Here is a 27,839-nt window from a genome sequence, read left to right as displayed (position 1 = left end):
ACATAATGAAATACAAGTATGTAAATGGTATGTCTTTTAATGAATAATGAATAGTGATTAGTGATGAGATGCTAATTGAGGAGTATGAGGACACATCTTGTGGACAGGTAGGGTAATTATTAAAGCTATAGCAACCTACCAAAACATAGTCTTCCTCTTGGTTGGGGTTATGCACTTATGCTGTAAACGATTCCCACATCTTTAATTTTTTTTTTTTAAAAAAAAAGTTAACTTCTTTTTTTTTTTCTTTTTTTTTTTTTTTTTTGAAACCAAAAAAAAGTTAACTTTATTTAATTAATCAATAAATTTACGTAGTAATTAACTAATTATTCTCACAAAAATAAATTATAGATGGAAAAAAAAAAAACAAAAAAACAAAAAAAAAAAAAAAAAACAAATTTAGAGCATTTATATGATTATATCCACCAAAATCCAACCTAACATAGACCTATAAAAACAACATGCTTTCCCTCAACCTATAAAACCCCAAACCCATTTTTCATGTTTAATGCTTAATATTCTATGCTTTTTCGGCACAAAATTTTCATTAAACCCATACTTTATTTTCCCACCAATTGCAATTTGGCAATTAAACAAGAAAACAAAAACCCAATTTTTCAGGACTCTATTTATTTTTTGCAGGACTTTTTAAAGTTGTTAGCTTTTTGATCTTTTTTAATCTTTTTAAATTATTATAGAAATTGGGTATCAATCAAATTTCATAATTGTGGGTATTTTTTTTTCAAGATCGGTGGGAAAAGAGGAAATCTTCATCTTTACTCTTTGATTTTATGCTGTTTGTGAAGTAAAAAGAGAGAATTTTGTGTATGTCCTGCCAAATTGGACAATTGAATTTCTAGAGTAAGAAATTAAGGAGAGAAAGAGATGGTGGTGAGAAAAGTAGGAAAGTATGAGATAGGAAGAACAATTGGAGAAGGAACTTTTGCTAAGGTGAAATTTGCTCAGAACACAGAAACTGGTGAAAGTGTTGCCATGAAAGTTCTTGATCGAAGTGCCATCCTTAAGCATAAGATGGTTGAGCAGGTGATTTCCTCTCTTATCGTTATTTGACTAAGTAAAAAAATTAGAATTGGGAGATCCACTATGATAATTTTGTGGGGGTTATAATTAAGTTGGGAATTGGTTGATTTTTGACTTGTTATGTGTTTTTCTTGTGATTTTAGTTGAAAAGGCGTAATCGAGCTTATAATATATGTGTTGATGTTGCATAGTAGATGATTTGTGTATGTTGGATGGAGACTTGCATTGATATCTGATAGGCCGTCGTCGAGCCTAGTCAAAGATTAATTACCACCTGCTGACTAATGTTGTTGTAATTGGTTCTTGAAAGTACAATCAAATCCTAAGGGATAGTACATTATAAAGGGTTGATTACTTGATTTTCTGGAGGAAATTGCATTTCAATTTTGTGAATATCATTGTGAATTCCTAAAATTTAAGATTTTCCTACATTACCCTAATTACTTAATGAGTTGGTGGTGGTTGCTTCTCAAGTAGGTTAATAATGAGAAGCAATTTTGATTAGTTGATAAAATTTTGTAATCTGGCTAATCCAAGTCTCTACTCACCTGCCATTAGCAATGATCAAGGTGTAAGGATCCAGCCTTGAATATTAGTTGGCTTTGTGACTCTTGTAGTTCTGTAGTCTTTCTATGTTAGACCAATCTCAACATTGTTACCTTTTTTAGCTAGCCTCGCACCGTGATTTGAAGGGGCAAACCTAGTGAAAGTCTGTGCTTTATCAGGCTCATTCCTAGTAAAGCAGTACCACCTCACAGGCTCACGCCCATAATTTGCTGCTCTGTTAGGTGTAGTGCATACTTTGTGGATATGAATTTTCAGAAGTATCAACTGGATGATATTGAACACCTTTTAATTTTTCTTAAGAGTACCACCACTCTGCATCTATGCCTAATTGTTACTTGTTCGCCATAGAAGATGAAGTTTGCTTATGCATTATTTTTCCTATTTATGTTCGAGCTTTGTGGCACTATTATACTGTAACATAATATGATTTATTGAGATGTGTAATTGAAGATTATATTTGCATAAATTGGCAACAATCAGACACTTAATTTCTATTGCTGATATGTGTCTGTTGCTGGTTCTTTGCTTAAATGTAATTGTATGGCTTGTTCCAAATTTGTTTGCTTAGGATTGTATGAAAATGAATTTGTTTGCATCAAAGTATATGATTTTCTTTCTTTCTCATACCCCTCCTCATCCTGCTTCTATGCTCTCTAATCTTTTGGAAGTTACACCATATTGCTAATTGTACTTCCCTGCATCTCACCTCTCGTTAGTTTTCACTATACTTGATTGTACCATTACACACTGAGCATATTTGCCTTTTTGCAGATAAAAAGGGAGATAACCATAATGAAACTTGTTAGGCATCCACATGTTGTTCGGTTACATGAGGTAAGGATGCTTTGGTCAGAGTATTTTTTCATAAGTGAAGCAGAGTTTGTATTCCATGACTGGTGTGCTATAATTTTTATAGGCTGTGTGTTGTGAATACATTTTTCCTTAATAATGGAGTAGAAGAATATATTACTAGTGTTAATGGAAGAATTTTGCTTACAGAATTAGAAGGGTTTACCCTAAATAATAGGGGGCCATGAAAAAATTATTGTAGATAGATTATGCTTTGTGTTTTGTGAGGTTGCAAAATGTCCTTGAAATAAGCTGGTGTTGTCAACTGTGCAGGTACTGGCAAGTCGTACCAAGATCTATATCATATTAGAATACATTACGGGTGGTGAATTGTTTGATAAAATTGTAAGTATTTTGTGCTGAGTTTTTGTTTTGAGATATGACCTTGTTTTGTGCTGAGTTTTTGTTTTTGAGTTTTTGCTAATTGTACTTCCCTGCAGGCTCACCGTGGACGACTCAGCGAGGTGGAAGCGCGCACATATTTCCAGCAATTGATTGATGGGGTAGAGTTTTGCCATAGCAAAGGGGTTTACCATAGGGATTTGAAGGTGAATTTCTATTGTTATCAAAACGACCATTTTGCTGATATTGCTTTATGAGCATCCTAAAATCCGTTTTTATGTTTGTCCAGCCTGAAAATCTTCTCCTAGATTCCCAGGGAAATTTAAAAATATCTGATTTTGGACTTAGTGCACAACCTCCGGAGGTATATATATCATAATATTTTTGACTTTTTGTCCAGTTTAAGAGATGTTATATATTTAGATGATTAACACTAGGCTTTATTTTATTTAGGGCGTTAGTCTCCTGAAGACTACTTGTGGGACTCCTAACTATGTGGCGCCAGAGGTAAAGGCACTTCAGCAAACTACTTTATATATGTTTTTTTTTTTTTTTTTTTTGACTCCTAAATCATAATTTATCTTCAAATCGTCTACTAGGTTCTCAATCACAAGGGCTACGATGGTGCTCTGGCAGATATATGGTCTTGTGGGATTATCCTTTATGTCTTGATGGCAGGTTATCTCCCATTTGACGAACTTGAACTCACGACACTATACAGTAAGGCATGAACATTTTGATTGGACTCATTGGAGTTAATATGACTTCCTTGTTAACATTGATCCTTTGTTAAAGCTATCAGACTTTTGGTAACATTGACCCCCTGTATACTTGATCCTTTTCTTCTTCTAATCCTGCTGGATATAATTGTTCCTTTAATAAAAATGTTTTTCATTGATGAATTCTCCCATGTAATACGAGCAAGTATCAAAGCATTAAAATTATTCTGGCATTGTTCCCTTTATCTCAATTCATCTTCACACTTGACTTTTCATTTCTGATCTGCAGATTGCAAATGCCGATTTTTCATTTCCTTCTTGGTTCTCCATGGGAGCAAAATCTTTAATCAAGCGAATATTGGACCCAAATCCTCAAAGCGTAAGATTTTTCTGTCAAACTTAAGTTGTGCGTACTCAAGTGTATACAAGCATATGAAAACCTGATCACTTTGATGAAGCTTTTAGTACCTTTTCACAATTTGTTTTATGTTTTTACTTGTCAGACTATTTCAGTGACTTTATGTATTTAACTCTGAGTTGTATGTTCTTTTCTTCTTATTCTTCTCTGCAGCGCATTAGGATGGAAGATATTAAGGATGATGAATGGTTCAAAAAAGATTATACTCCTGTGAGTTATATTGAATATGAAGATGTCAACTTGGATGACATAAATGCTGTTTTCGATGAGACTGAGGTCAGTAATAACTTGAAATTTGGTTCCCTAGTTTTAGTTCATCTGAGATAGGAGAGGCTAATTCACATCACATTCCCTGAATTTAAATTTAATTTTATCTTAGTTCATCTTTTCATACGGGGTATGATGTCACTTTTATTGCAGAATCAGCAAGAGTATCAGCAACATGGAGATGATGATGCTGGGCCATTGATTCTCAATGCATTTGACCTTATCATTCTATCACAGGGATTAAATCTTCAATCCTTGTTTGATAAAGGCAAGGTATGAAGCTGTATCTCCTGGCTCCTTTATACTTTTGCTATCTTGAACCTATCATGTCTCTGTGTGTGGTATTTCACTACATTTTCCTACTTTTGCTATCTTGAACCTATCATCTCTTTTTTACTGCTTAAATTTAAGTATCCTTTCACTCTTTAACAGGATTCAGTGAAACATCAAACACGCTTTGTTTCCCAAAAGCCAGAAAAAGTTGTCTTATCAAGTATGGAAGTAGTTGCCCAATCAATGGGTTTCAAGACGCATATACGGAACTATAAGGTAGGAAGTCCTAGGAGCTTTTAACAATCTTTCTCAACCTTAATCTTAGATCTGTTATTTGGTGGTGACATTTTTTTTATGCTTGCTGTTTATGTTTGCTAGCAATAATATTTGTTTCTTTCTCTTTTTCTGTCAGATGAGGATTGAAGGTCTATCAGCTAATAAGACTGGAAATATCACTGTGATTTTAGAAGTAAGTCTTCCTCTTCATTGTGGTTGGTTACTCTGATGTTCTGAATTCTTTTCATTGGTGGGAAGTTGGAACTGGTTTAGATTCATTTTTCCAGGTATTTGAAGTTGCGCCTACATTTTTGTTGGTAGATATTCAAAGAGTTGCCGGTGATCCTAATGAGTACCTCAATGTTAGTTTTTTTACTTGCTTTTCTTATGATTTAATTAGCAGTTAACTTGTCGAGTGATTGGACACCTAAGAGAGTATTTCATCTCTGGTTCCCCAATTATTATCAACAATTGCTCTACATTTTCTGGACTGCTGTTTATGCCATGTCATTTATAGTTCAGAGGAATACTATTAGCGCAGCAGTGCTACTTCTCAAAATCATGCAATTGACTGTTACTTTTTCATGTCGTAGTTTTACAAAAACTTCTGCGAAAATCTGGATGATATAATTTGGAAGCCTCCTAATGATTCGGGGGTATCAAGAATTGGCAAGAACAAGATGGGTAGAAAGCGTCTGTAGCCTTGATCTTACTTCAGAATAATTAGGAGGCTTTTGGATTGTGATGAGCTTACTTACATTCCCACATCTGTATCAGTTGGATCCACGAAAGAAAACTAAGAGACAGCAGTGTAGCTAACTCGGGATTGAAGAGCAGAACTCACTCCAAATGATGTTTGTATATCTTTTCTTAGGGAGAAAAGGCTATAGAATTTTCTGTACTATATTACATAGTTTTGAGGAAATTAAGTATGACCTTAATTAATACAAATTATGGTTTTTGTAAATCTCATGGGTTTTCTTTACTTTTTGAAAGGCAGACAAATTTTGCTTAATATGAAGAAATGCTGAATTTTGATTTTGTTTGCTTCTTTGCTTGTTATACATATAATAGTGAGCTGATTGTCTTAGATAAGTTAATGTTACAGTGTGTTCTATTGAGTAATTATTAGTTTAATGTAGGGAAAGTCCCTGATGATTGAACGTGTAGTGCAGTAATTTCAGCTTCCTCTATTAAGAAAAATACTGATTCTTTGCTTATTTGTTTAATACCAAAAAAGAGTGATAAACTAATACGTAAAAAATAACTGCTAATATTGGCGACATTTAATTTGTCGCTGTCATGATACATGCCTGATGCAAATTCATACTGAATAATATCATACTGCCGTATACTTGGATCCTCTCCTTTCAAATAGTTGTTTTGCCGATACTTAACTATAGCCTGTTCAATTTTCCACTGGAGAGTCTGACCAATTATCTGAGCAACGCTCTCGAACTTTCGCTACTGCAATGTCTACTCTTTGTATTTCATCGTCTCTTTCTCAAAACCAATTGTCGGAAATTGTTTAGCAAAGTCCTCAACATCTTGACGCAGCTTCATGATCTCAGACTGGAAGTTGTCATTTGATTGCATGGTAGCCACAAAATCCTTCAGCTTTGTCCCTTTCAAAAGAGGTTTCAGATGGACAGCATTAGATCATTCATTATTCACTTTCATTGTGGATGGCAAAAGATGAGCATGGGGGTAATTAAAGCACAAATTGACATACGAACCTTTTGTATCAGCCTTTATCTTTAATGCCAATTTTACAGCAGCATCAAAGAAGTCAGCCACTTTGGCAAAATCCTCTTCCACAAATCCCCTGGATGTTAGCGCAGGGGTTCCTGTGACAACAAAAGAGCATTTATTTGATGACAATGGAGATTCAAAATTCATAGGAGTATGATATATTGATAGGTGACGATGGCCTACCCATACGGATGCCTCCAGGAATCATGGCTGACACATCACCAGGAACTGTATTTTTATTAGCAGCAATATGAACTGCTTCCATGACCTTTTCAACTCGTGATCCATCGATACCCTTTCCATGGGAAAATAAAGAAAAGAGAACAAAGGTTACATTTTAATAATTTGTAGACAGCCCACTTGGTTTTACCACACCTTTCCAGTCCATAAATCCCACCATGGGTTGGCAGAGGAATGCAAAATCAATTATTATATACTTTCCAAGAAACACCATAAATTATAGCATGTTATTTGCAACAATACATTAGGGGCATGCAAATTTTCCTACTTAATACTAAAAATAGCCTCCAAGCAGTTCTATAACTCGAACAAGAGATAGTGACACTATTCTCTAGTTTGGAACTTGAGGGACAACCCTTATAGCAGTTTAAAGGTTCTGAAGGAGATCAGCCATGTCAATATCAACATAAATTAATAACTGAGAAAATGCAAAACCATGAGCCATTATCTAGGACCAAATAACCTGTAGACACAAACGTTCATGAAAATACAAAAATTAGATCATTCACCTTGTCTCTCAGATTCACCAAGACTAGATGGTTATCAGTCCCGCCAGAAACCAGATGATACCCATTGTCAGCCAGCTTCTGCAAAATCAATAGTGTTGGACCAAGCCTTGTCAGGGGATTTCCTACCACAATAGCAATGAATTGATATATGAAGAAAAATACTCAGGGATTTTGTTTTGATTTGATGTACCTGGGCAAATGCAGCACAGTTACTTAGCACCTTCTCTTGATAGGCTTTGTATTCTGGAGTCCTAGCCTGAACATTACAAAGCAATTATATGGAGTAAAAATTAGTTAGATTAACATACATTACAAGCTGGAAATTGTATCTTTGATCTGAAAATTCATATACAAAATTCAAGATAGACCTGTTTCAATGCAACAGCTAAGCCAGCAATAGTGTGATTGTGTGGTCCACCCTGAAGTCCTGGAAAGACAGCCTGATTGATTTTGTCTTCAAAATCATACATTACCTGCAACAACAACTCAACTACTAAGAATTCATATACTTGATGTAAATGATCTACTCACCCATTTTCTCATTACTGAACTGGTCAACAATTAGTCCCCAGCCCGAAATAACAATTTGGAATTTGAATGAACAGAGGTTACAAATAAGCCTCAATGGATGGATGATCTCAGCATTTAAACATTACAGAGACAATGTTTCTGTAATTAGAGTTTGAATATTGTCCAGCCAAATAATTGGGACAGAAATGAATGGATTGATGCAGATTATTCTTGTCAAAGAAACAAAAACTCACTTCCTGCCCTTTCTTGTTTATCTCTTTTAGACCCTTCCTAAAAAATATCATTGCTCCTCGTGGCCCTCGGAGAGATTTATGTGTTGTAGTTGTCACTATGTCTGCATACTCAAAAGGAGATGGAATGACACCTGCAGCAACCAACCCACTGATATGTGCCATATCTGCGAGCATGATAGCTTTTTGCTTGTCACAAACCTATTGGATCAAAAAAAAAAAATTTATCATACCTTTCATTTCAAGACATAGAAGTGAATGAGGAAATAATGAGACTACAGAAACAAAAAAAATAAGCTAAGGGAGTGCACCTTTCTGATCCGTGCATAATCATATAGGCGTGCATAAGCACTTGCACCAGCAACTATTAATTTTGGCCTGAACAAAGTGGCACTCTTCTCCATCTGCAAAGAATTATATTGACAAGAATTAATATACTCTTTAATGACACGGAATATATTTTTCAATAAAGAAGTTAGTCACAAACTTATCCGTACTAAACTTTAAGAACTATGAAGAGTATTAGATTATCAGATAACAACACTATAGAGAAATACGAAGTATGGTTTATGCACATGGTAATTCATTCTTCAATAGAAACAAATGACATTATGTTATAAATTCACTTACAGATAAACTTTTATAAAACATCTAATAGTACATGTACATCCATGTTTTCCTGGCTAACATGTGACATCTAACAAGACCAGAGGAATGCTGTCCTTTTTTCATTAATCCAAAAGAAGGAAGAGCTGGAACACCACAGCAAATTGGCCAAAAACTAGATTTTTTTCCCTTTAAAAACAACATGGAGCATACAAGTCTCAAAAAGAGAGTACCTGATCATAGTCTATGTAACCTGTGCTCTCATCCAATCTATATGGCATGGTCTCAAAGAATATGGACACAGCTGATATCTTCTTGGTGTCAGTCTGCAAGTAAAAAGAAAAATGATTGAGCCTGCATTTCAACATGAGCATAAGAAAGCTCATAAGCCAGACCTACAACAATTCCTCATTTATTGTGTCAAAAAAAAAAAAACAATTCCTCATTTCAGATAGTAAAGCCAAATTGACGAAGGATAACTTTAACAATTCTCCATGGTATATAGTTAGCCAACTTAACTCAAAACCAATCAACTAATTTTACAGCTGTTTTGGAAAGCTCAATCACCAATCCGGAGAGGGACGGAAGTAGTTTTAAATATATGAACATATGTAGAGAAGGCCTATGCCATTTTTATTAAGATTGATAGTCTCCAATGGCAATTCTATTAACATGTGATCTAGAAACTTATATTTCACTTACTAAGGAAGCTGGGAAAAGTGGAGGAATATAACTTAGTTTAAGTAGTGAGTAATGAGTTCTTCCAGCAAACTGGAGGCCACAACATACAAAATGAAAGCAATGCCTAGGTCTTCTTTGAGTTGAGAGTAATTTGTTTATTAAAAATAAAACACATATAAACCAGCATGAATGATAGTTGATGATTGTTTAATTGATAAATCTTAACAAAACCCCAAAATTTTGCACACATGCACGCACACACACCCAAAATCTAAACAAATGTTTCATTGAACAAAAATTAGAGCACCTGATAACCATGCGAAAGATGTCCACCATGAGGTAGATCAAGTGCCATGATTCTTTCATGGGGTTTCAGAAGTGCAGTATAAGCTTGGAAGTTGGCTGGTGATCCAGATAGAGACTGCACATTGACTGCAATAATAATGAGAAAAAAAAAAAAAAGAATGTGCTTCATGATGCTAGATGCAAGAACTAAGGAGTACCATTGATCGCAAATTATGAAAGCCCTCATAATATGAATACAAAACAGAGACTGTTTTCATGAATCCTTTCCATGACTTTAATCAGAAATATCATCCACAATATTGGAAGTACACTGTTCAATTAAATATCCCAATTGTTCAGACACATTTTTCGTGCAAAAATGTTGTGATTGTGGAATGTATAGCTTGCGACTATTATACAACTTCTGGACATGTGCTCGCAATTATGTGCTCACCTCCCCATTTTGCAGGATCCAGTTGAAAAGCTTCCAATGCCCGCTTCTGACACAATGACTCAGCCATATCAATGTACCTGATATCCATTTCACTTAAGATGAGACAAGGAACTATAATCTATCGTAGCTACGCTACAAAAAAAAAATAAAATAAATAAAATAAATAAAATAAATAAATAAATAAATAAAAGATGGAGCTTTATCATACTCATTTCCTCCATAGTATCTAGCCCCTGGATATCCTTCACTGTATTTGTTAGTCATGACAGAACCAACAGCTTGCATTACTGAAACAGAGGTGAAATTCTCTGACGGTATAAGCTCAAGCCCCTATAGGCACCCATAAATTTTCAATGTGAGACCAGAAACAAACAATAATTCCTCAGGTCAACCTGATTAATAGGTATTACGAATGAATGAATAGTGATACTGGATTAGGGGGTGTTTGGTATAAATATTGTAAATGAAACGGAAAGGATTCAAATAAGTAGGGAAAAGGATAATGATAAACGTTATCTTTACTATATGTTTGGTATCTTAGTGGAATGGAAACAATTTGAGTAGATTGTGATTGAGTAAGGAAACGTATTTTGTTTCCACTGGTTTGTCAAGGGTAACAAATTGGGGGATTTTGTTACCCTTAGGAAACGGTATTTGTTACTTTTAACCCATACCAAACAACTAGAAATGAAAACACTTAATTGAATTCGTTTCCTACATCTAAAATTACTATACCAAACACCCCCTTAGTGTGATTTGAAAAGAAATCAAAGTCCATGGTAAAACAAACCCTCTCCCAAAGTCCCAAGTAATTGAGAGTGGAGTTGCATTAGTGTGATTTTTCTATGTACAAAGGAAACTAATTGAGACTGAAGTTGCATTAACAATTTACATTAACAATGCCAAACAAGCCTTAAATGTACACATATATGGTATATTCAATCTACATCACATGAAGTTTGGACTTCCATTATCAGATTACGGTGGCTTACAAGTTGCATCTTCCTTCCATGGTGATACATAAACACGAATTTACGGCAAGATACCAACAATGGTGTAAACAATGAAATGAATTGGCAACACATTTCGCATTTATGCATTTAAACGAAACACTCAAAAACATCATTAACATAACAGAACTGAGCAAAATCCTCATGGACAAATTTTCAATATAACTCAATCAAAATTCAAAACACAAAGAAGAAAATCCTCTTACAAACATAATACGGAGTACCATATAAAAATAAATAAATAAATAAATATTCAGTAATTAATTTACCTTCCATTGCCGAGCTTTTTCCAGCTCAATAATGTCTGCAATCTCAGGATCAATAACCTCAAGCGGTTCATTCAGCTGCTTTATCCACTAAATCCAAAAATTTAAAAATTAATAATAAATAAATTAATACATACGATCACCATTGATACAAATCACCAAACCCTAAATCACCATATTGCAATAAACATCAAACGATAAAAATGTAAAATTTCGACAAAGAAATTAAAACTTACATTAACACGAGATCGATTGCTATCCAGAGAAGCTTGATTTGACAAAGAAGACTGCCAAACAAAATGCAGAAAAAATATGAAAATGTACATACATTCAAATAAGAATGATAATGCGTAAGTTTATAATATGAAATAAAAGAATATTAACCATGTAGAAATAAGAACCGCCATTGAAGATAGGACGAAAGGAAGATGAAGAAGAAGAGGATAGTCTGCGAAGCGCCATTGACATCGCCATTGCCGCGCTTTCTCTCTCTAAAAGTGGCTGATATTCTCTCTCCTCTGAGTTTTTTGTGGCGGTTGATTGGGAAGGGAGTGGAGATGCAGTGGCTGTTGATGTCAGCAATCAGGCACTTTGCTACTTTCAGACTTCAGTGGGTTGGTGGATTGGTGCGGTTGTTATTGGTGGGACCTCCACCTACTATGTTGGATTTGATATTTTGATTACTTGATTGAGCAGGTGTTTTCATTTTCTATTTTTGGAGGGTCGTATAATTTACCTCACTTAATTTTTACTCATCCGGATGTCCATTCGGTTTTAAGTTTGAATTTAGGTCAAATTTAATCCGATTCGAAATATTATTCGGTTTTCAATTTTCAAACCAATTCAATCTGAGTTACTCTCCTAACCCAATCTGATCCAATCCAATCCAAATTGAAATTCGATTATTTGGATTCGATTCAAAAATCCGAATTAATATACGTAAATGTTTAGCCTCTAATAGATTAGTACGATAATATAAAAATAAGAATGCAATTATAATTAACATTTTGTTCAATCCTTAAGATTAATACAAATCTTGAAAATAGTCATAATTAACATAAATTATTTAACATCAAGTCAAAATACTACAAGCAACACCATTAGATTACAACAATTACTCCATGCAACAACTTTGAGCAGGTTAAGACAACAACTTTTAACAGCACACAGGTGACTACAAATACATGCTTGATTATAATTTGGTTTTCTATTTAGTTCGGATCCAATTAAGGTCAATTTGATCCAATCCGAAAATTCGAATTTCCAAAAAAATGATCCAATCAATCCGATTTAAAGTTCATATTCAATCCGAATTGAATTCGGTTTGAATTGGATTGCATTTCGATTTTAATCCGAATTATGGACACCCCTACTTAGATGGCTATATTTTTTTTTTTTTACTCAATTAGGGAAATAAAAGGATATCTTGTAATTTATTAATTATCTCATTGGGTCAACTCAAACTCGAAAAAGGCATCAACAAACATTTTTCACTTAGTAATCTAAAACTCAAATGTTATTAACTTAAAGATGATATGAATATATTTGGAAATCTCCAATCCAAATTCAAGCGATGCATTTGACAGGAGTCATATACGTAATAGGACTACCTAGTCTTGTACATGTTTCTTTTGGGTTCAATGGTAATGGAGGTTGAGTGCATGTAGTGCGTACTGCGTAGACGACGAATTGCGCTGGTTATTGAAATATATGGCCTCAAAGGAACTAGCTAGCTTAGCCTAGATTTGTTGTTTTAGATGATTTGAGAGAAATCTCAATCCTCTATTTAGTTTTAAAATAAGGATGTATTAACACGGTAAAGGCATACAGTAGGATTATTGGTGTTAGAATAGAACATGAAGACTAACTCCAATGAACATAAGAGCTACTTTATCCTTTCTTTTTTACTTGATCCACTTTGACTTTTACACTATTTACTGTCTCTCTTTTGACTGTCTTTTTTGCATAATGTGTGAGGAAAAACATATTTATGTTAGATTTTTTTGAATTCGTCTCAATAAAAACTATCATAATATATAACTTTTATAATTTTTACTTATGAAGAATTAAAGTTATTGATAGCTAAAGTTTTGCATTGGCAAACGTGATAAAAGAAACGGGTCAAGTAAAAAAGAACAAAGAAAGTATAACAATAAGATGATGTTATATATATGTTCATTGGTGTTTATATTCATAAGTGTATATGTTCATTGGAGTTAATCTTCATGTTTTTTGAATTTACTTTCATTTCATGATCTGACTTCATGTTAATCGTATGCACAATGAGCACCTTGTATATGCCTCCACCATACAATTATTGACAACCATTTAACATTGAATTCAATATTAAAATATTATGCTTTAATTTTTTTTATTATTTTTTTTGACAGGACCTTAATTTAAACACTATCTAAGATACATGTATTAATAAAATTGGTTTATTGGTTCCAAAATCTTGGTAACAAAGTTGTTATTTTTTTTTTTTTTTGGACACAATCAATTTAAACTAACAAATGAAACTGACCATCAATTAAAAACATTCACCAAAACTTTACAAATGAAACTATGTACACAAACACAATGTATGTGACAATGGTTTTGGCCGCATCCGCAATTAAGTTAGTTTTCAGTTTTTCACCATATTTTCTTATGCTCAAAATAAAAAATCACCTTGGTTAATAATAAGAATGTACATCCTCACCAATATGGAATATGATCAGTTTTTGCAATTTTCACCATATTTTCTTACAGCCAATTAATAGCTAGGTTTATTGCTGTCAGTCTGTCAAAACACAATAACGCAATACCTATTAGGTTTATTGAAATCGCTTAGGTTAAAATTATACTCCTATAGTCCTAATGTTAAGTTCCAATTCAAGCATTATAATGTAGATGAATTCTTTTTAATTTAGTATTTGTTGTAAAAACAAAAGACATGATTTCATATTGATATGGTTAATTTGCACAAATTTTTGCTATTACATATCAAAATACAAAATATTCTCAGTGTGTGCTATTACTTTTAACCATATTTTCATATGTTGAAAATAAAAATCACAACAAAAAAAAAAAAAAAAAAGAAAAGAACTACAATAAGTATATAATAGGGATATAACAGTAAATATCATCAATGTGGAATATGAATATGTGATCAATTTTAGCTGGTTCCTATTAAAAAGTCAAATCCTAAGTTGTTTTCGGCTAAAAGCCTAAAAATCAATAGATAAAATCTTCTAAAAAAAAGATTCTGTATGATTCTATCTTCAACCAAAAAAAGAATATTATCATACAACAAATTCCTATTTTTCCTTAAAAAGAATAAAACGAAATAAAAAAAAAATCCTCCTACTCTCAAAACTACGGTGTATATAATTCCACCCAAAACAAAAGTTCTGAAACCCTAGCAAAAATACACATTTCAAAGTTCAAACCAACGTTACAAAAAAAAAAAAAAAAAAAAAAAAAAAAAAAAAAACTGTACAACAATGGTGGAAACCGAAAACATATATAGAAGAAGAAAATTCACCAATAGAAGAAGTTAGATTAACAGTATCAAACACAGACGATCCCACATTACCAGTATGGACCTTCAGAATGTGGTTTCTAGGAATAATTTCATGTGTATTACTCTCATTCTTGAATACATATTTCAGTTATCAAGACCAACCATTGGTGATCACTATGATCACTATTCAGGTTGCGACGCTGCCTATAGGAAGGTTAATGGAGCGTACGATTACGACTCGAAAGTTTAAGTTGGGAGGATGGGAGTTTTCGTTTAACCCTGGACCGTTTAATATGAAGGAACATGTTTTGATTTCTATGTTTGCTAATGCTGGTTCTGCTTTGGGGAGTGGTACTGCTTATGCTGTTGGTATTGTTGATATTATTAAGGTGTTTTATATGAGGAAGATTACTTTTTTGGCTAGTTGGATCCTTATTATCACTACTCAGGTTAGTTTTTACTCTTTATTTTTTATTTAATTACCATAATATGATCTTGTTTTCTTTTGTTTCTTGCTAATGATAGATTTAAATAATTTTTTGTTCTTATTGTTGATTATTAATAAATTGTTGAAATTTTAAAGAATTAATTTACAATTCTACTATAATTGAATTTTTTAATTTATTGATTGTGTTTGTTCATGATTTTACATTTTTACTGATTTAAACCTAATTCCTTGTCAAAATCGGTTTTCTTTACTAGAGGAGACTTAAAGGCATTGTGAATAGGGCATATCAGTAAGACTTATATGAGACTTAAAGGCATTTTTAATTTCTGTTCATCAATTACAACTGTTTTTTTAGTGAATGTTACATTCGAGTATCTAAATTTTAAAAGGCACTGTGAATAGGGCATATCAGTAAGATTTATACATTTAGGTGTATAAAATATCTTTTGAGGACAAATAAACAACATTATTGATGTTTTTTTATTAATTTTTTTATTAATGAAACAACACTATAGACACCTTGGCTTTTATGTGGATTTAAATTTTACTATGGAGTAATTCATGAAATTATTAACTATGATATTATATAATGAAATCCCACACACCATGTATCTCTTGGCCCTTTTCAATTTCTCTTTAAAGGACATATCTATTGGAATTTTTAGGTCTTAATTGTTGCAATATACTACTTTTGTATTTAGGGAAATTGTTTCGTGTACCCTTAAAGTTTTAAAAAATGCACCGTGTACTTCTGAAAACTTTCAAATACACCGTGTACCCCTAAGGTTTGTAAGAACGTGTACCAAATACCCCTAGACTCATATAACAAATGATAAATTTGTTAAATTGAGACCCCATATAGGCTATAAGCATCAAATTCTATTAAATTGTTACAGTGTAAAGCTAGTATATAATGCTAAATCATTTAATTATCAAGCAAACTTAATTGATAAATCATAGTCTAACACCTTAAAGTTTAGGATTTAGAATGATCGATGGATTTCAAATTTTGAAGTAATTTATGCTTTTAGGCGGTTTTACTTTATATATAAAGTACTAAAAATGAGTCAGTTTGTACGTGGGCATAATATTAGTTTGATAAGTCAATGATATGTGCATTTGTAAGACGATCAGGGTATGTGGTGCATTTTTTTACAAACCTCAAGGGTACATGGTGCATTTGAAAGTTTTCAAGGGTACACGGTGCATTTTTCAAAACCTAAAGTACATGGAACAATTTCCCTTGTATTTATCTTCAAAAAAAATGTAACTAGATAAACTTTACCTTTAAGTTTCATAGAGGATTTATAATTAATCATATGGTGAAAAGCCTAAAATGATAATTCTTAACAAAAACTTTGATATACCATGCATTATATCTAAGTAATTAATAATTTCATTTAGCTTAGTTGAACCAAATAAAAAATCTTTGTACATACAGGTAATTAATAAAACTTGTAGTGATCATATGTGATATGTCTGAAAAAATAATAATGTACGAGTATTTATGTTATGTATGTATCAATGCAGGTACTTGGTTATGGTTGGGCTGGAATACTAAGAAAGTATGTGGTTGATCCTGCTGAAATGTGGTGGCCTGGTAGTCTTGTTCAAGTTTCACTTTTCCGGTAAGCATGCATTTTTTTAGGTCTCCTAAACTACTCCGTGTTGAATCCTTGACACTTCGGCTAAACATTTTGGAAGTTGACAAATGACAATTATATCTCTGGACTCACCATATGATTTGGTATTTTGCAGGGCACTACACGATAAGCAAGACAGTAAATCAGATAAAAGCCTAACAAGAAGCCAATTCTTTGCAATAGCACTAATATGCGCCTTCTCCTGGCAATTAGTCCCTGGTTACCTCTTCCCAACAATATCAAATCTTGCAATTATTTGCTTGGCCTTCCCAAAATCTGTCTTAGCTCACCAGATTGGTTCAGGAATTAAAGGACTTGGAATTGGGGCATTTGCTTTTGACTGGAACGTCGTAGCTGCTTTCAATGGCAGCCCTCTAGTCACTCCATTTTTCGCTATAGTTAACATAGCTGCGGGCTATGCTTTGATCATGTACTTTATTATACCAATTGCATACTGGGGGTTTAATCTGTATAATGCGAAGACTTTTCCCTTCTTTTCTTCACATTTGTTTACTGCTGCTGGGACGAGGTATGATGTTAGAGCCATTGTGAATAACAAGTTTGAGCTTGATTTGGGTGCGTACGCTAAGTATGGAAGAGTAAACTTGAGTATGTTCTTCGCGCTTACTTATGGCCTTGGGTTTGCTGCTGTTGTGGCTACTCTAACTCATGTTGCGTTGTTCAATGGCAAGTAAGTATTCTTTACAAGTCTACCTTAGTTTTTTGAAAATAATCTCAAATGAGGGTAAAGTGTATTATGCTTTGGTGCACTTTGCATGACCAAAACTAATTTTTGCTGATTAAATGTTCGACTTAAAACTAGTTTCGATTATTTTATGCAGGGACATATATAAGCAATTCAGAGCATCATCAAGCCGTAAGGAAGATATACACACAAGTTGATGAAGAGATACAAGGACATTCCTAACTGGTGGTTTTACATTCTACTAGTCGCATCATTTGCTCTTTCTTTGGTACTTTGCATTTTCATGAAAGATCAAATCCAAATGCCATGGTGGGCACTCATTTTTGCTGCAGGCCTTGCCTTTTTTTTCACCCTTCCTGTCAGTGTTATTACCGCGACCACTAATCAGGTGAGAACCTCCTTTACCTTTATACTGATCTATAACATATGAAGTACTTACACTAGAACCACTCCTTATCTTTCAATGTGACCATCTGGTATTGAGGTGACTAGTTATACTATTGAAGTGCGGGCAATTGGTATTTGGTGGCACGTCTCAACCATATGAACGACGAGGTTCTAAATAACAACTAGTACTGATAGGAATTTTTTGTTCCCACATGCAGACACCAGGGCTTAATGTCATCACAGAGTATCTAATGGGTTTGATTCTACCAGGAAGACCTATAGCTAATGTCTGCTTCAAAACATATGGTTATATGAGTATGGCACAAGCTGTATCCTTCCTTAATGATTTCAAGCTCGGCCATTACATGAAGGTCCCTCCACGATCAATGTTCTTGGTTCAGGTACGTATTGATTATTGTACTATAATATGTCCTATAATTTATTTCTGGCTTAAAGCACATCATCTAATCAAAAATCTTAGCTTTACTTAATCATTATTTCACTTTAAATCTGTTCTGAAACATGGTTCTTTTACCCTATGACTAATCTAATAGGGTCTATTTTGTACACCATAGTTCATTGGAACTATTATTGCAGGAACAGTCAATTTATTAGCAGCATGGTATTTCTTAAACACAGTCCCCCACATATGCCAAGACCAGCTCCTACCTCCAGGTAGCACTTGGACATGTCCAAACGACAATGTATTCTTCGATGCATCAGTCATTTGGGGTTTACTCGGACCAAGAAGGATGTTTGGATCCTTGGGGACTTACTCATCCATAAATTGGTTCTTCCTAGTGGGAATTGTAGGTCCTCTTCTTATATGGTTGTTACACAAAGCATTCCCTCAGCATAAGTGGATCGCGCTCATCAACTTGCCTGTGCTCCTTGGTTCAACAGGCAACATGCCCCCCGCCTCAGCCATTAACTTCACCACTTGGATATTGATCGGGTTCATCTTCAACTATGTTGTGTTGCGTTACAGGAAGAAGTGGTGGCAGAAGTACAACTATATTCTCTCCGCGGCCTTGGATGCAGGGGTGGCCTTTATGACTACTCCTTTACTTTGCCCTTGGAAAGGTTGGAGGCATTTCTTGGTGGGGTTCTGGGTCTGAATATTGTGACCTTGCTAGTTGCCCTACTGCTAAAGGGGCAGTTTCTGATGGTTGCCCTGTATTTTGATGTTTTAGTTTGGAGAATTCATATTAGGACTGTTACTTGCCCCGCGTTGTTATCTTGTGTAGGTACTTATAAATTAACAAGATTATTTTTCTATGAAGATTTCTTTTTGATTCTTCCATCTATCATTCATCTTTTAAGTTGTATAAATAATCACTTATAGCAAGCTATAAAAGATCACAAGCATCAACTGACATTAATATTGTGTTATAGAAAGTTCTGCTACAATTCTGTTATGCTTGCAGATAACCCAAAAAACTTGTGCACCCGTTGCAAATTTGTTGCAGTATAATCAGTTCACACTAAACCTGTCGAAAACTTAAATGTCGATCATGTTATTCCTCAAAAATTCTCCTCCTACTAAGGATTGTGAGAGGGTTTCACCAATGTGTGATGCTAATGTCATACTATAAGCTTGTTAAGAGCTCGTTTGCAAGGTATTATTCGCAATAATTTGGTTTCGATTTTTCTAATCTCAATAGTCAATAGTGCTTGTTAGGAGCTATAAACATGAATTCTCGAAGTTCACCAAACATATCTATTCTTTTAAATAATTAGATACAGCACATAGACGACATAGTATTACTTCATGCATAAAAAGTACAGCAACGACAAAATCACATCTTCAATAAATAAATGCCCTGTATAATTAACACTTGTATATCACTATATTGTATGCTTTCTATACAATTATAGATGACAATAATAGCAATAATCATAAATTATTTAGTGCCCCAGTTTGTTTATAACCTGAAGATACAGCATATCTGGAAGAAAACCCATGATCATAATCATCTTGATTATCATATTCAACTACACCCTCATTAAAGTTTTGGGCATAGCTTAATGCATCATACCTGAAATCATCATGAAATAAGGCCTTCTTTGGTTGAGGAATACAAACATTAGTTGCTGCTACTGCATTACTGCAGCTTTTACTAGTCTGCTTTATGTAATTCTTACCTTTCTTCCAAATATATTTGATTGGAACATTTGGAAGCTTCATCTTCAAGCAGCCCCCACATCCAACTCTTTTCCCTCCCCCTTCAATGTCTTCTCTGATAGGATATGTTGATGAATCCCCCTCCATTTTCGCGTTATCTGTTTCGTGTATTTTATCAATTTTGACAGCAATTAATGAAGAAATTTTTTTTTTGCTGAATTACATGAAGGAAAGAAGAGAAAAGAAAAACAAAAGGAGGGAATGTAGTATTATTAGTTATAATTATGTTGAAATTAAATTGTGGGGACTGAAGATCAGCATCACTCTTTCAGGATTTTGATTGTGTGGTAGAGGAAATGATTAGCTGTTGTCATGGTTGATCATACGTAGTATTATAATAAGTATTATTGTAGATTTTTATTTATGTTTGTTGAAAAATAATTAAGGGAATACAACATTTGAAGGATGGAAGTTGGTCTTTCTGATATTTTGTTGCCAAAGATACTTTTTTGGATGGCATTGCTTGTGTTTATAGGATGGAAGTTGGTCTTTCTGATATTTTGTTGCCAAAGCTACTTTTTTGGATGGCATTGCTTATATGGATTGGGTAGAGAACCATAACCCTTGCTCAAGTGGCCTTGTGAGGTTGACAGTTCATTTCTACTGCGTAGTATTATACAATCAGTAGTACTTTGTACCCGTACAGTCGTACATGGTTACTATACAATCAGTAGTATTGTAGTCGTACATTGTTACGGGAAAAAAAATACAAATACGAGTCGCAAAACAAACATCTATCAGTTGCCAGTCCTGCACCAGGGTAAAATAACATGGAATGGCCTAATGGGGCACAGGCGCACAGCAAAATTTAATCATGTCAACATATTGTTGTAATATTCAAAAACGCGCCAGGTAGGGATCGAACCTACGACTTTCTGCTTAGGAAACCGACGCTCTATCCGCTGAGCTACAGGCGCCATAATGTAGTATTTTTTATGTAATCCGTACATAAACATTCATTCATCTCAAATTATAGAATGATCATGTTAAATAAATTTCCCCACAAGGTTTCCTAATGTTTTCTTTCTTTCTTACCATTGTAAAAAAAATATACAATATATATAAATCATTTGTTGTTCATATTACATAATTATAGATATTAATTGTCATGACTTTGTGGTCTGTATATACAAATTTAATTTTTTTTTTGAAAAATTTAATTATGATAACATGACTAGTTAAATTATATTGCTAATTCCGGAAACAAACCGACTAGGCGCCGATTTGGTGTCTTGGTCCATATCAATGTGTTACAACTTACAGACTACCCTAATCATGTACGGAGTAAAAACTAAAAAGTGGTGTATGGTTTAAATATATTTGAGCCTATCATAAGATTCATAACCAAGTCCTGATGCAAGTCTTATTCTTACATGAGTTAAGAGTTTGAAGAAGGGACAAGCAATTTGATGTGATACTCTGCTACAAGCTACTCCGTACAACTCTACAAGACTACCATTATGAAGTATACGTTCCATTTGACGTTGCTGGAAGCATAATTTCAACTTCTAAAATATTACTGTACTTGTACTACATGCCTATAATAAGAACATCAAAGAGGCTTCTTAAAGCTAACCTAATCAGATTACAATGTCCTTTGATATCAATAGAACATACAGTTCGCTGTTTCTTTTATCCCTTTTGAAGTTCTCGCTTATAAGCAATAAAATGAATAAATTTGCAATATACAGTATGAATTTCATTGAGTCCCCATGTTAAGGGTAGCTCTTAAACAATATACTTAAAGAACTAATCACGAGTTTTTACAAGAAAGAGAGAGATAAAGAAATCAGCTCAAAACTATTTGGATTATACAAGTGCAAGGAAGTGATGTATCCTGGTGAAATAAACCATATAAGCAAAAGCTTACATAAGACATGATATTGAACTATGCAGGACTCAAGAACACAAACAAAATTGAATCCTGAAATCACTAACTACAGAGAGGCAGGGTAAGCAATTATAGAACTACGATAGTTTTGTGAGAAAAAAGCAGGAACATTAACTCACTAGCCTCTGTTGATCTACATCTTTACAGCTACCTGTTCAGCTGAACTTTTCTTCACAAACCCTCTAGCACACAACTCATTCAGTAACTCCAAAGCCTCCTCAGTTAGACCTTCATATGCAATACCTTCAACGAGAATGGTGTACGTAGCTTCAGTAGGTTTGCAACCTTTTGATATCATATAAGACAAGAAATCAATAGCACGAGCAGTATCTCGAGCTTTGCAAAGTCCCAACATGATAGAGTTATAGGTAATTGCATTAGGTTGAATCCCTATCCTTTCTATCTCATGGAAAAACCTAATTGCTTCTTCAATCTTTCCCTCTCTACTAAGCCCTGAAACAAGTGAAGAATAAGTTATTATATCAGGTCGCAACCCCTTCTTCTGCATCTCATCCAGAAGCTTTATGGCGTGTTCTGTCTTTCCTGATTTAGAGAGCCCGTCAATTACTGTATTGTAGGTAATCAGAACCGGTGAGCAACCCTTGCTACTTAATTGATTCAATAATTCCAAAGCAACCTCAACATTCCCATCTTTGCATAAAGCTGTAAGGAGAGTGTTGTAGGTAACAATATCAGGGTAACACCCTCGAGAGACCATTATACCAAGATATTCAAGCGCCCTATCCATTTTTTTTTCTTTGCAAAATGCATGGAGTAAAGGGTTGTAACTCAAGGAGTTAGGGGTGCATCCGTGTTTTGGCATTTTATTTAACATATCGATTGCCCGGCCCAATAGCCCCTTCCTACACAAGAAATTGATGAGTATATTAAAGGTGACAACACTAGGAGAACAGCCCTTCTGAAGCATGTCAGACAACAACTTCTCGGCATCCATCCACCTTCCAGTGCTACACATGCTTCTTAAGATAATATTGTGAGTTATTACATTTGGTTGGCAGCCAAGTGATCGCATGCTATTTAGAAAATCAATCGCCTCATCCAATCTCCCTTCCTTGCAAATTCCATTTATAAGAACATTATAGGTGACCACATCAGGCTTACAACCTTTGCTCCTCATTTCATCAAGAAGCTTCATTGCTTGGCCAACCCCACTTTCCTTACAAGTTGCTTCAATCAATATAGTATACGTGATCACATCTGGGTAACATTCCCTTTCCATCTGCCTATCAAGAACCTTCATAGCCTGTTTTAATTTCCCACTATCACACAAACTACGCAAGATGGTGTTATAGGTCACAACATCAGGAGCAACACTCATACGGTCAAGAAGCCTTAGTGCATTATCCATCTCCCCAGCTCTACAATACCCACTAATCAAAACATTATATGTAATCACATCAGGTACAGCTCCAGATTCCTCAAGAATCTCCAAAACCCTAGTGGCCTTCCTAGTTTTACCAACCCTACAAAACCCGCGAATCAAACTAGTACATGGTATAATATCAGGGATATCACCCCGATAAACCATACTTTCAAGATTCTTAAAGGCTTCCTCAAGCTCCCCGTTCCTAACCAAACGGCGAAGATGATTATTGCTCTCATATTCATCATAAGTTGGGCCTGAAGAACCCAAAGATGAATTATCTTCCTCAAACCGCCCACGAGAGTTCCTCTCGCTGTGGAAAACCTTACCATTGATAGCCATAGGTTCATTCTTAGAAACAGCACAAACCAACTTTCTCTTCTGTTTTCTATACACCCTACTATCCTTCTTCAACTCAGGAATATCAACTGATAATTCAACATACCTTATCTTATACGCTAAAAATACCTTTTCACAGACCCGCCCCTGAGCCAGGGCGCCAGGTGGGGCGGCCGCTCTGGACCCAGAGAGAGAAATTCCATTTTCATAGTTCCGTCCTAACATTCAAGGGTTCTGCAACACATTAACAACCAAATTTGGCTCAATTTTCAAATTAAATTCTTCTCGCTTAAGAACTACTAATAGCAAAATCTAGCAACAAAATTTCTCATTATAATTTTTCAGAAATTACAACTAATAGTTCAAATGTTCAATAGTTCACCTAAGAAACACCTTACAAGTTACAATGATAATCTATCAATGAAATTTCTGGTCATTATCTTTCAGTAATTATAACCAATAATTCAATAATTCACCTATAAGAACCTTAAAATGACTATAATTTATCAGCAAAAATTCTGGTTTTTATCAGTAATTATAACCAATAATTCAATAATAAACCTTAGAAGAACCCTAAATTGACAATTAAATTAACGATTAACACTAGTTTGTGAAACTAATATTCGATGAATATATAAACATATTTTACCTAAAAAGCTGCTTCAATGGAGGGGAGAACTCACAAGCCGCTTCAACGGAGTTCAGAGTAAGCTTCAATGGAAGAGAGAGGGAAGGAAGGGTACACGTGTATAAGCTCCAATATCCGTTTAATTCATTTGCAACGTATACTCCGTCTTTAAACAATTAGGGCTGTTCTATACTGGGTACCCACTTTTGTTTGGGCTTTTTAGTCTAGTTCGTATCTTTTAAACTTTATAACCCATTTTCTTGTATCTATAGATTGGGTGAGAAATTAAATTGTACGAAGTAGTTAAGAGCTTAAGAGTTAAGACTATTCTCTTGAAATAAGGTCAAATGATATGTATGATTATACGTAGTATATTTATATGGTGTATGCAATAGTATTTTTTGCTCATTTTATGCCTAGATTAAACGAGCAATAATCATCTAATCAAGTTTGTAATCGGTTGTGTGTTGTACATTTTTTTTTTTTGTCTGAATTACATGTTCAATTTATAATCACAAAAGTACAAAACCCATTTAATGGGTGTGACTTTATGCACATTTAACAAGATTTGAATATAAAAAGTGTGTGTTGTTTCTGTCAGGATCTGACAACCCGAGTATCCGTGCCCAAGATCCGTGATGCTCCTATCGGCCAACTGAGAACCTACACAATGAGCAGAGATTAGCTAACCTTGGGGTGATACGGGGATAACCACTCCGATGATAAAGTTAGAAAGTGTTTTCAAGAAGAAGATAAGAAGTTATGAAGAGAGAGAGAGAGAGAGAGAGAGAGAGAGTAATAAATGCCCCTGATGCATAATGAACCACACACTATCATTTCTCAGCCTTTTTTACTCTCCTTTATCAATTGGCAGTGCTCCATGAGCGAGGTACGCCAAAATCTTGTCATACCACTGGTTTCCATTATCCACACAAAGTATTTGCTCCGAGCTTTCATCTACACTTCTCTGTTTCAAGATCTCAACCATAATTGTTCTTTCTAGGTCATTAAAACTTGAGCTAGCTAGTCTTGCCAGTGCATCGGCCTGCGCGTTTTGTGCTCTCGACACCAACCTTATCTCAAAGTACTGCAGCTGTGCCGTCAATTGGTTTATCTTTTCCAAATACTTTATCATTGTTGACTCCCGTGCTTCATACTGTCCACTAAACTAGCTTAAAACTAACTGAGAATCAGTCGTTAGGACCAGCCGTTTGCTTCTGCCGCTATAGATAATTGAATACCTGTTATGGCTGCCTCATACTCAGCTTCATTGCTGGTCGCCCTGAACTTAAACTTCAAAGCATACTCAAAAGTTTTTCCATCTTGAGCCGTTATCACTATTCCTGCCCTCGAACCTGTTGATGTTGCGGAACCATCCACTGATACCTGCCAAGTTCCCAACTCCTCTTCTTCATCATTGTATGAGGTTTCTCCAATGAAATCCGATAAGGCCTGTGCCTTAATTGATACCCTTGGCTTGTAATGCAGCTCATATTCCGACAACTCCCCTGCCCACTTCAATAACCGTCCAGATGTATCCATCTTCTGTAGTAATTTTTTTGGAGGATGATTTGTCAACACATCTATAGGATGAGCATCAAAGTACGGCCTTAGCTTCCTGGCCGCTACCACCATGGCTAACGCCATTTTCTCTATCACTGGATATCTTCGCTCAGCAGCATTCAAGACATGACTAACAAAATATATCGGCATTTGCTGCTTCTTTCTTTCTACTAACAATACCGCAGCTATGGTTTTAGGCGAAGTCGAAATAATAACTGCAACAATTCTCCTCGTTCTGGCCTTGCAGCTGTCGGGAGAGATCTCAAATGATTCCTTACTACCTCCAAGGCTTCACTTTGCTCCTTTCCCCATTTAAAAGTTTTATTCTGCCATAACACCACAAAAAACGGGAGTGCCTTATTAGCCGATTTGCTTATAAACCGAGTTAACCCTGCCATTCTGCCGGTTAACCTTTGTATATCTCGAATAGTTCTCGGTTGTTTCATCTCAAGAATTACATTCACCTTATTTGGGTTTGCATCAATTCCCCGTTCACTGACCATAAAGCCTAAAAACTTCCCTGAGCGAACTCCAAACACACACTTTTCTGGATTCAACTTCATTTGATATCTCCGCAACGTCTCAAATGTTTCCCTCAAGTCAGCTATGTGATCCTCTTTCATCCTACTCTTAACAATTGTATCATCCACATACACCTCTACATTTCGTCCCTTCTACTTCTCAAAGATCTTGTCAACCAGCTTCTGATAAGTTGCCCCTGCATTTTTCAACCTAAACGGCATTGCTCTGTAACAATACACTCCAGCATCCGTGATGAAGGCCGTTTTTGCTCTATCTGCCTTATAAAGACTGACTTGATGGTATCCTGAGAACGCATCTAAGAAACTAAGCATTGCATGACCAGAAGTGGAATCTACCAGCCTGTCTATCCGAGGCAGTGGATAACAATCCTTGGGAAAAGCCTTGTTCAAGTCCGTGAAGTCTACACACATTCTCCATTTTCAAGTCGGCTTTCTTACCATCACGACATTTGCCAGCCATTCCGGATATGTGCAAGGTTCAATAAACCCTGCCGCTAAGAGCCTATTAACCTCAGCTTGTATGGCTTCTGTCTTCTCTGTTGAGAAATTACGTTTCTTTTGTCTTATCGGCCTGAACTTTCTATCCACATTCAACTTATGCTCCATTACCTCAGGATGTATTCCTGGCATCTTACTCGCCGAGAAGGCAAAGACATCTGCATTCTCGCGCAATAAGCTTATCAAATGACATCTCGTATCAACATCCATATCTGCCCCAACCTTTACTGTCCGACTTAGATCATCTGGCTGTAATTCAACTTGCACTGTTTCTCCCCCTGGTGACGACCTTGGTGCTGTTTCTGACCTTGCATCTAAGTTTTCCATCGATAAGTCTTGTACTGTCGGGTCTCTTTCTTTTTTGGGATTATTCGGTATCGTACCATCTCCAACTGGATTCTTCAAAGCTGTTATATAACAAGACTTTGCCATTACTTGGCCCCCTTGAACCTTTTCTACGGCTCCCAAATTTGACACATAAGCTATTGTCAGATGATAAGTTGATACCACTGCCTGTATGTCATGTATTATCGGTCTTCTGATAATTTCATTATAAGCTGACGGTACATTAACTACTAAGAACTCCGCCATTACATCCCTCGCTTTCGGCCTGTCACCCAGCCGTACTGGTAGAACAATACTTCCTTCCGGCCTCACCATCGACCCATTAAAGCCAATCACCGGATAGGATACTTGTGTCAGATACTGTCTTCCAATCATCATTTCATTAAAGGCCCTCATAAATAGAACATTTGCCGAGCTGCCTTCATCAACCAGGACTCTCTTGATGTCAGCTCCATTTAT

General features: G+C 35.1%; 4 protein-coding genes, 1 non-coding gene and 1 pseudogene across 5 annotated transcripts; 2 read left to right on the top strand and 4 right to left on the bottom strand.

Annotated features, from left to right (window-relative positions):
* The first annotated feature begins 470 nt into the window (after nucleotides 1-470).
* On the top strand, nucleotides 471-5,847 carry LOC145586590 (CBL-interacting serine/threonine-protein kinase 8-like). Its single transcript, XM_081643466.1, has 14 exons — nucleotides 471-1,044; nucleotides 2,380-2,442; nucleotides 2,731-2,802; nucleotides 2,898-3,005; nucleotides 3,089-3,163; nucleotides 3,253-3,306; nucleotides 3,399-3,524; nucleotides 3,808-3,897; nucleotides 4,090-4,212; nucleotides 4,357-4,476; nucleotides 4,636-4,752; nucleotides 4,889-4,945; nucleotides 5,040-5,114; nucleotides 5,346-5,847. The coding sequence occupies exons 1-14, from the start codon at nucleotides 886-888 to the stop codon at nucleotides 5,451-5,453; spliced, it is 1,347 nt and encodes a 448-aa protein (XP_081499592.1). The 5' UTR covers nucleotides 471-885; the 3' UTR covers nucleotides 5,454-5,847.
* Nucleotides 5,848-5,922: 75 nt separating this feature from the next.
* On the bottom strand, nucleotides 5,923-11,876 carry LOC145586588 (serine hydroxymethyltransferase 2, mitochondrial-like). Its single transcript, XM_081643465.1, has 15 exons — nucleotides 11,701-11,876; nucleotides 11,553-11,603; nucleotides 11,320-11,406; nucleotides 10,249-10,370; nucleotides 10,041-10,117; nucleotides 9,609-9,733; nucleotides 8,854-8,946; nucleotides 8,326-8,418; nucleotides 8,018-8,215; nucleotides 7,622-7,726; nucleotides 7,444-7,509; nucleotides 7,254-7,331; nucleotides 6,688-6,799; nucleotides 6,489-6,599; nucleotides 5,923-6,377 (listed from the first exon to the last, which is right to left on the bottom strand). The coding sequence occupies exons 1-15, from the start codon at nucleotides 11,788-11,790 to the stop codon at nucleotides 6,229-6,231; spliced, it is 1,557 nt and encodes a 518-aa protein (XP_081499591.1). The 5' UTR covers nucleotides 11,791-11,876; the 3' UTR covers nucleotides 5,923-6,228.
* Nucleotides 11,877-12,889: 1,013 nt separating this feature from the next.
* LOC145584352 (oligopeptide transporter 4-like) lies at nucleotides 12,890-19,190 on the top strand (annotated as a pseudogene).
* A 1,844-nt stretch (nucleotides 19,191-21,034) lies between these two features.
* TRNAR-CCU (transfer RNA arginine (anticodon CCU)) lies at nucleotides 21,035-21,107 on the bottom strand. Its single transcript has one exon. It is a non-coding gene; the product is annotated as a tRNA-Arg (tRNA).
* A 752-nt stretch (nucleotides 21,108-21,859) lies between these two features.
* On the bottom strand, nucleotides 21,860-24,574 carry LOC145585433 (uncharacterized). The gene is made up of 2 exons (XM_081642134.1): nucleotides 24,454-24,574; nucleotides 21,860-24,038 (listed from the first exon to the last, which is right to left on the bottom strand). The coding sequence occupies exon 2, from the start codon at nucleotides 24,027-24,029 to the stop codon at nucleotides 22,215-22,217; it is 1,815 nt and encodes a 604-aa protein (XP_081498260.1). The 5' UTR covers nucleotides 24,030-24,038; nucleotides 24,454-24,574; the 3' UTR covers nucleotides 21,860-22,214.
* Nucleotides 24,575-25,629: 1,055 nt separating this feature from the next.
* On the bottom strand, nucleotides 25,630-26,145 carry LOC145584351 (uncharacterized). Its single transcript, XM_081641213.1, has one exon. It carries the CDS (start codon nucleotides 26,143-26,145, stop codon nucleotides 25,630-25,632), a length of 516 nt encoding a protein of 171 aa, XP_081497339.1.
* Nucleotides 26,146-27,839: the final 1,694 nt, after the last annotated feature.

This window comes from Chenopodium album, chromosome 16 (genome assembly GCF_948465745.1).
Source record: "Chenopodium album chromosome 16, dcCheAlbu1.1, whole genome shotgun sequence".
Classification (NCBI taxonomy): Eukaryota; Viridiplantae; Streptophyta; class Magnoliopsida; order Caryophyllales; family Amaranthaceae; genus Chenopodium; species Chenopodium album.
The sequence above is the reverse complement of the archived record's forward strand: the minus strand, read 5'-3'. Positions and strand labels throughout refer to the sequence as shown.

Excerpts from the sequence above, each read along its gene's own strand:
- LOC145586590 (XM_081643466.1), top strand. The coding sequence starts at position 886 with ATGGTGGTGAGAAAAGTAGGAAAGTATGAGATAGGAAGAACAATTGGA. Across the intron at positions 3,525-3,807 it reads TCACGACACTATACAGTAAG|ATTGCAAATGCCGATTTTTC; the intron begins GCATGAACATTT and ends TCTGATCTGCAG. Across the intron at positions 5,115-5,345 it reads ATCCTAATGAGTACCTCAAT|TTTTACAAAAACTTCTGCGA; the intron begins GTTAGTTTTTTT and ends TTCATGTCGTAG.
- LOC145586588 (XM_081643465.1), bottom strand. The coding sequence starts at position 11,790 with ATGGCGATGTCAATGGCGCTTCGCAGACTATCCTCTTCTTCTTCATCT. Across the intron at positions 10,118-10,248 it reads AGATACTATGGAGGAAATGA|GTACATTGATATGGCTGAGT; the intron begins GTATGATAAAGC and ends AATGGATATCAG. Across the intron at positions 7,332-7,443 it reads ACTGTGCTGCATTTGCCCAG|AAGCTGGCTGACAATGGGTA; the intron begins GTACATCAAATC and ends TTGATTTTGCAG.
- LOC145585433 (XM_081642134.1), bottom strand. The coding sequence starts at position 24,029 with ATGTTAGGACGGAACTATGAAAATGGAATTTCTCTCTCTGGGTCCAGA.
- LOC145584351 (XM_081641213.1), bottom strand. The coding sequence starts at position 26,145 with ATGCCGATATATTTTGTTAGTCATGTCTTGAATGCTGCTGAGCGAAGA.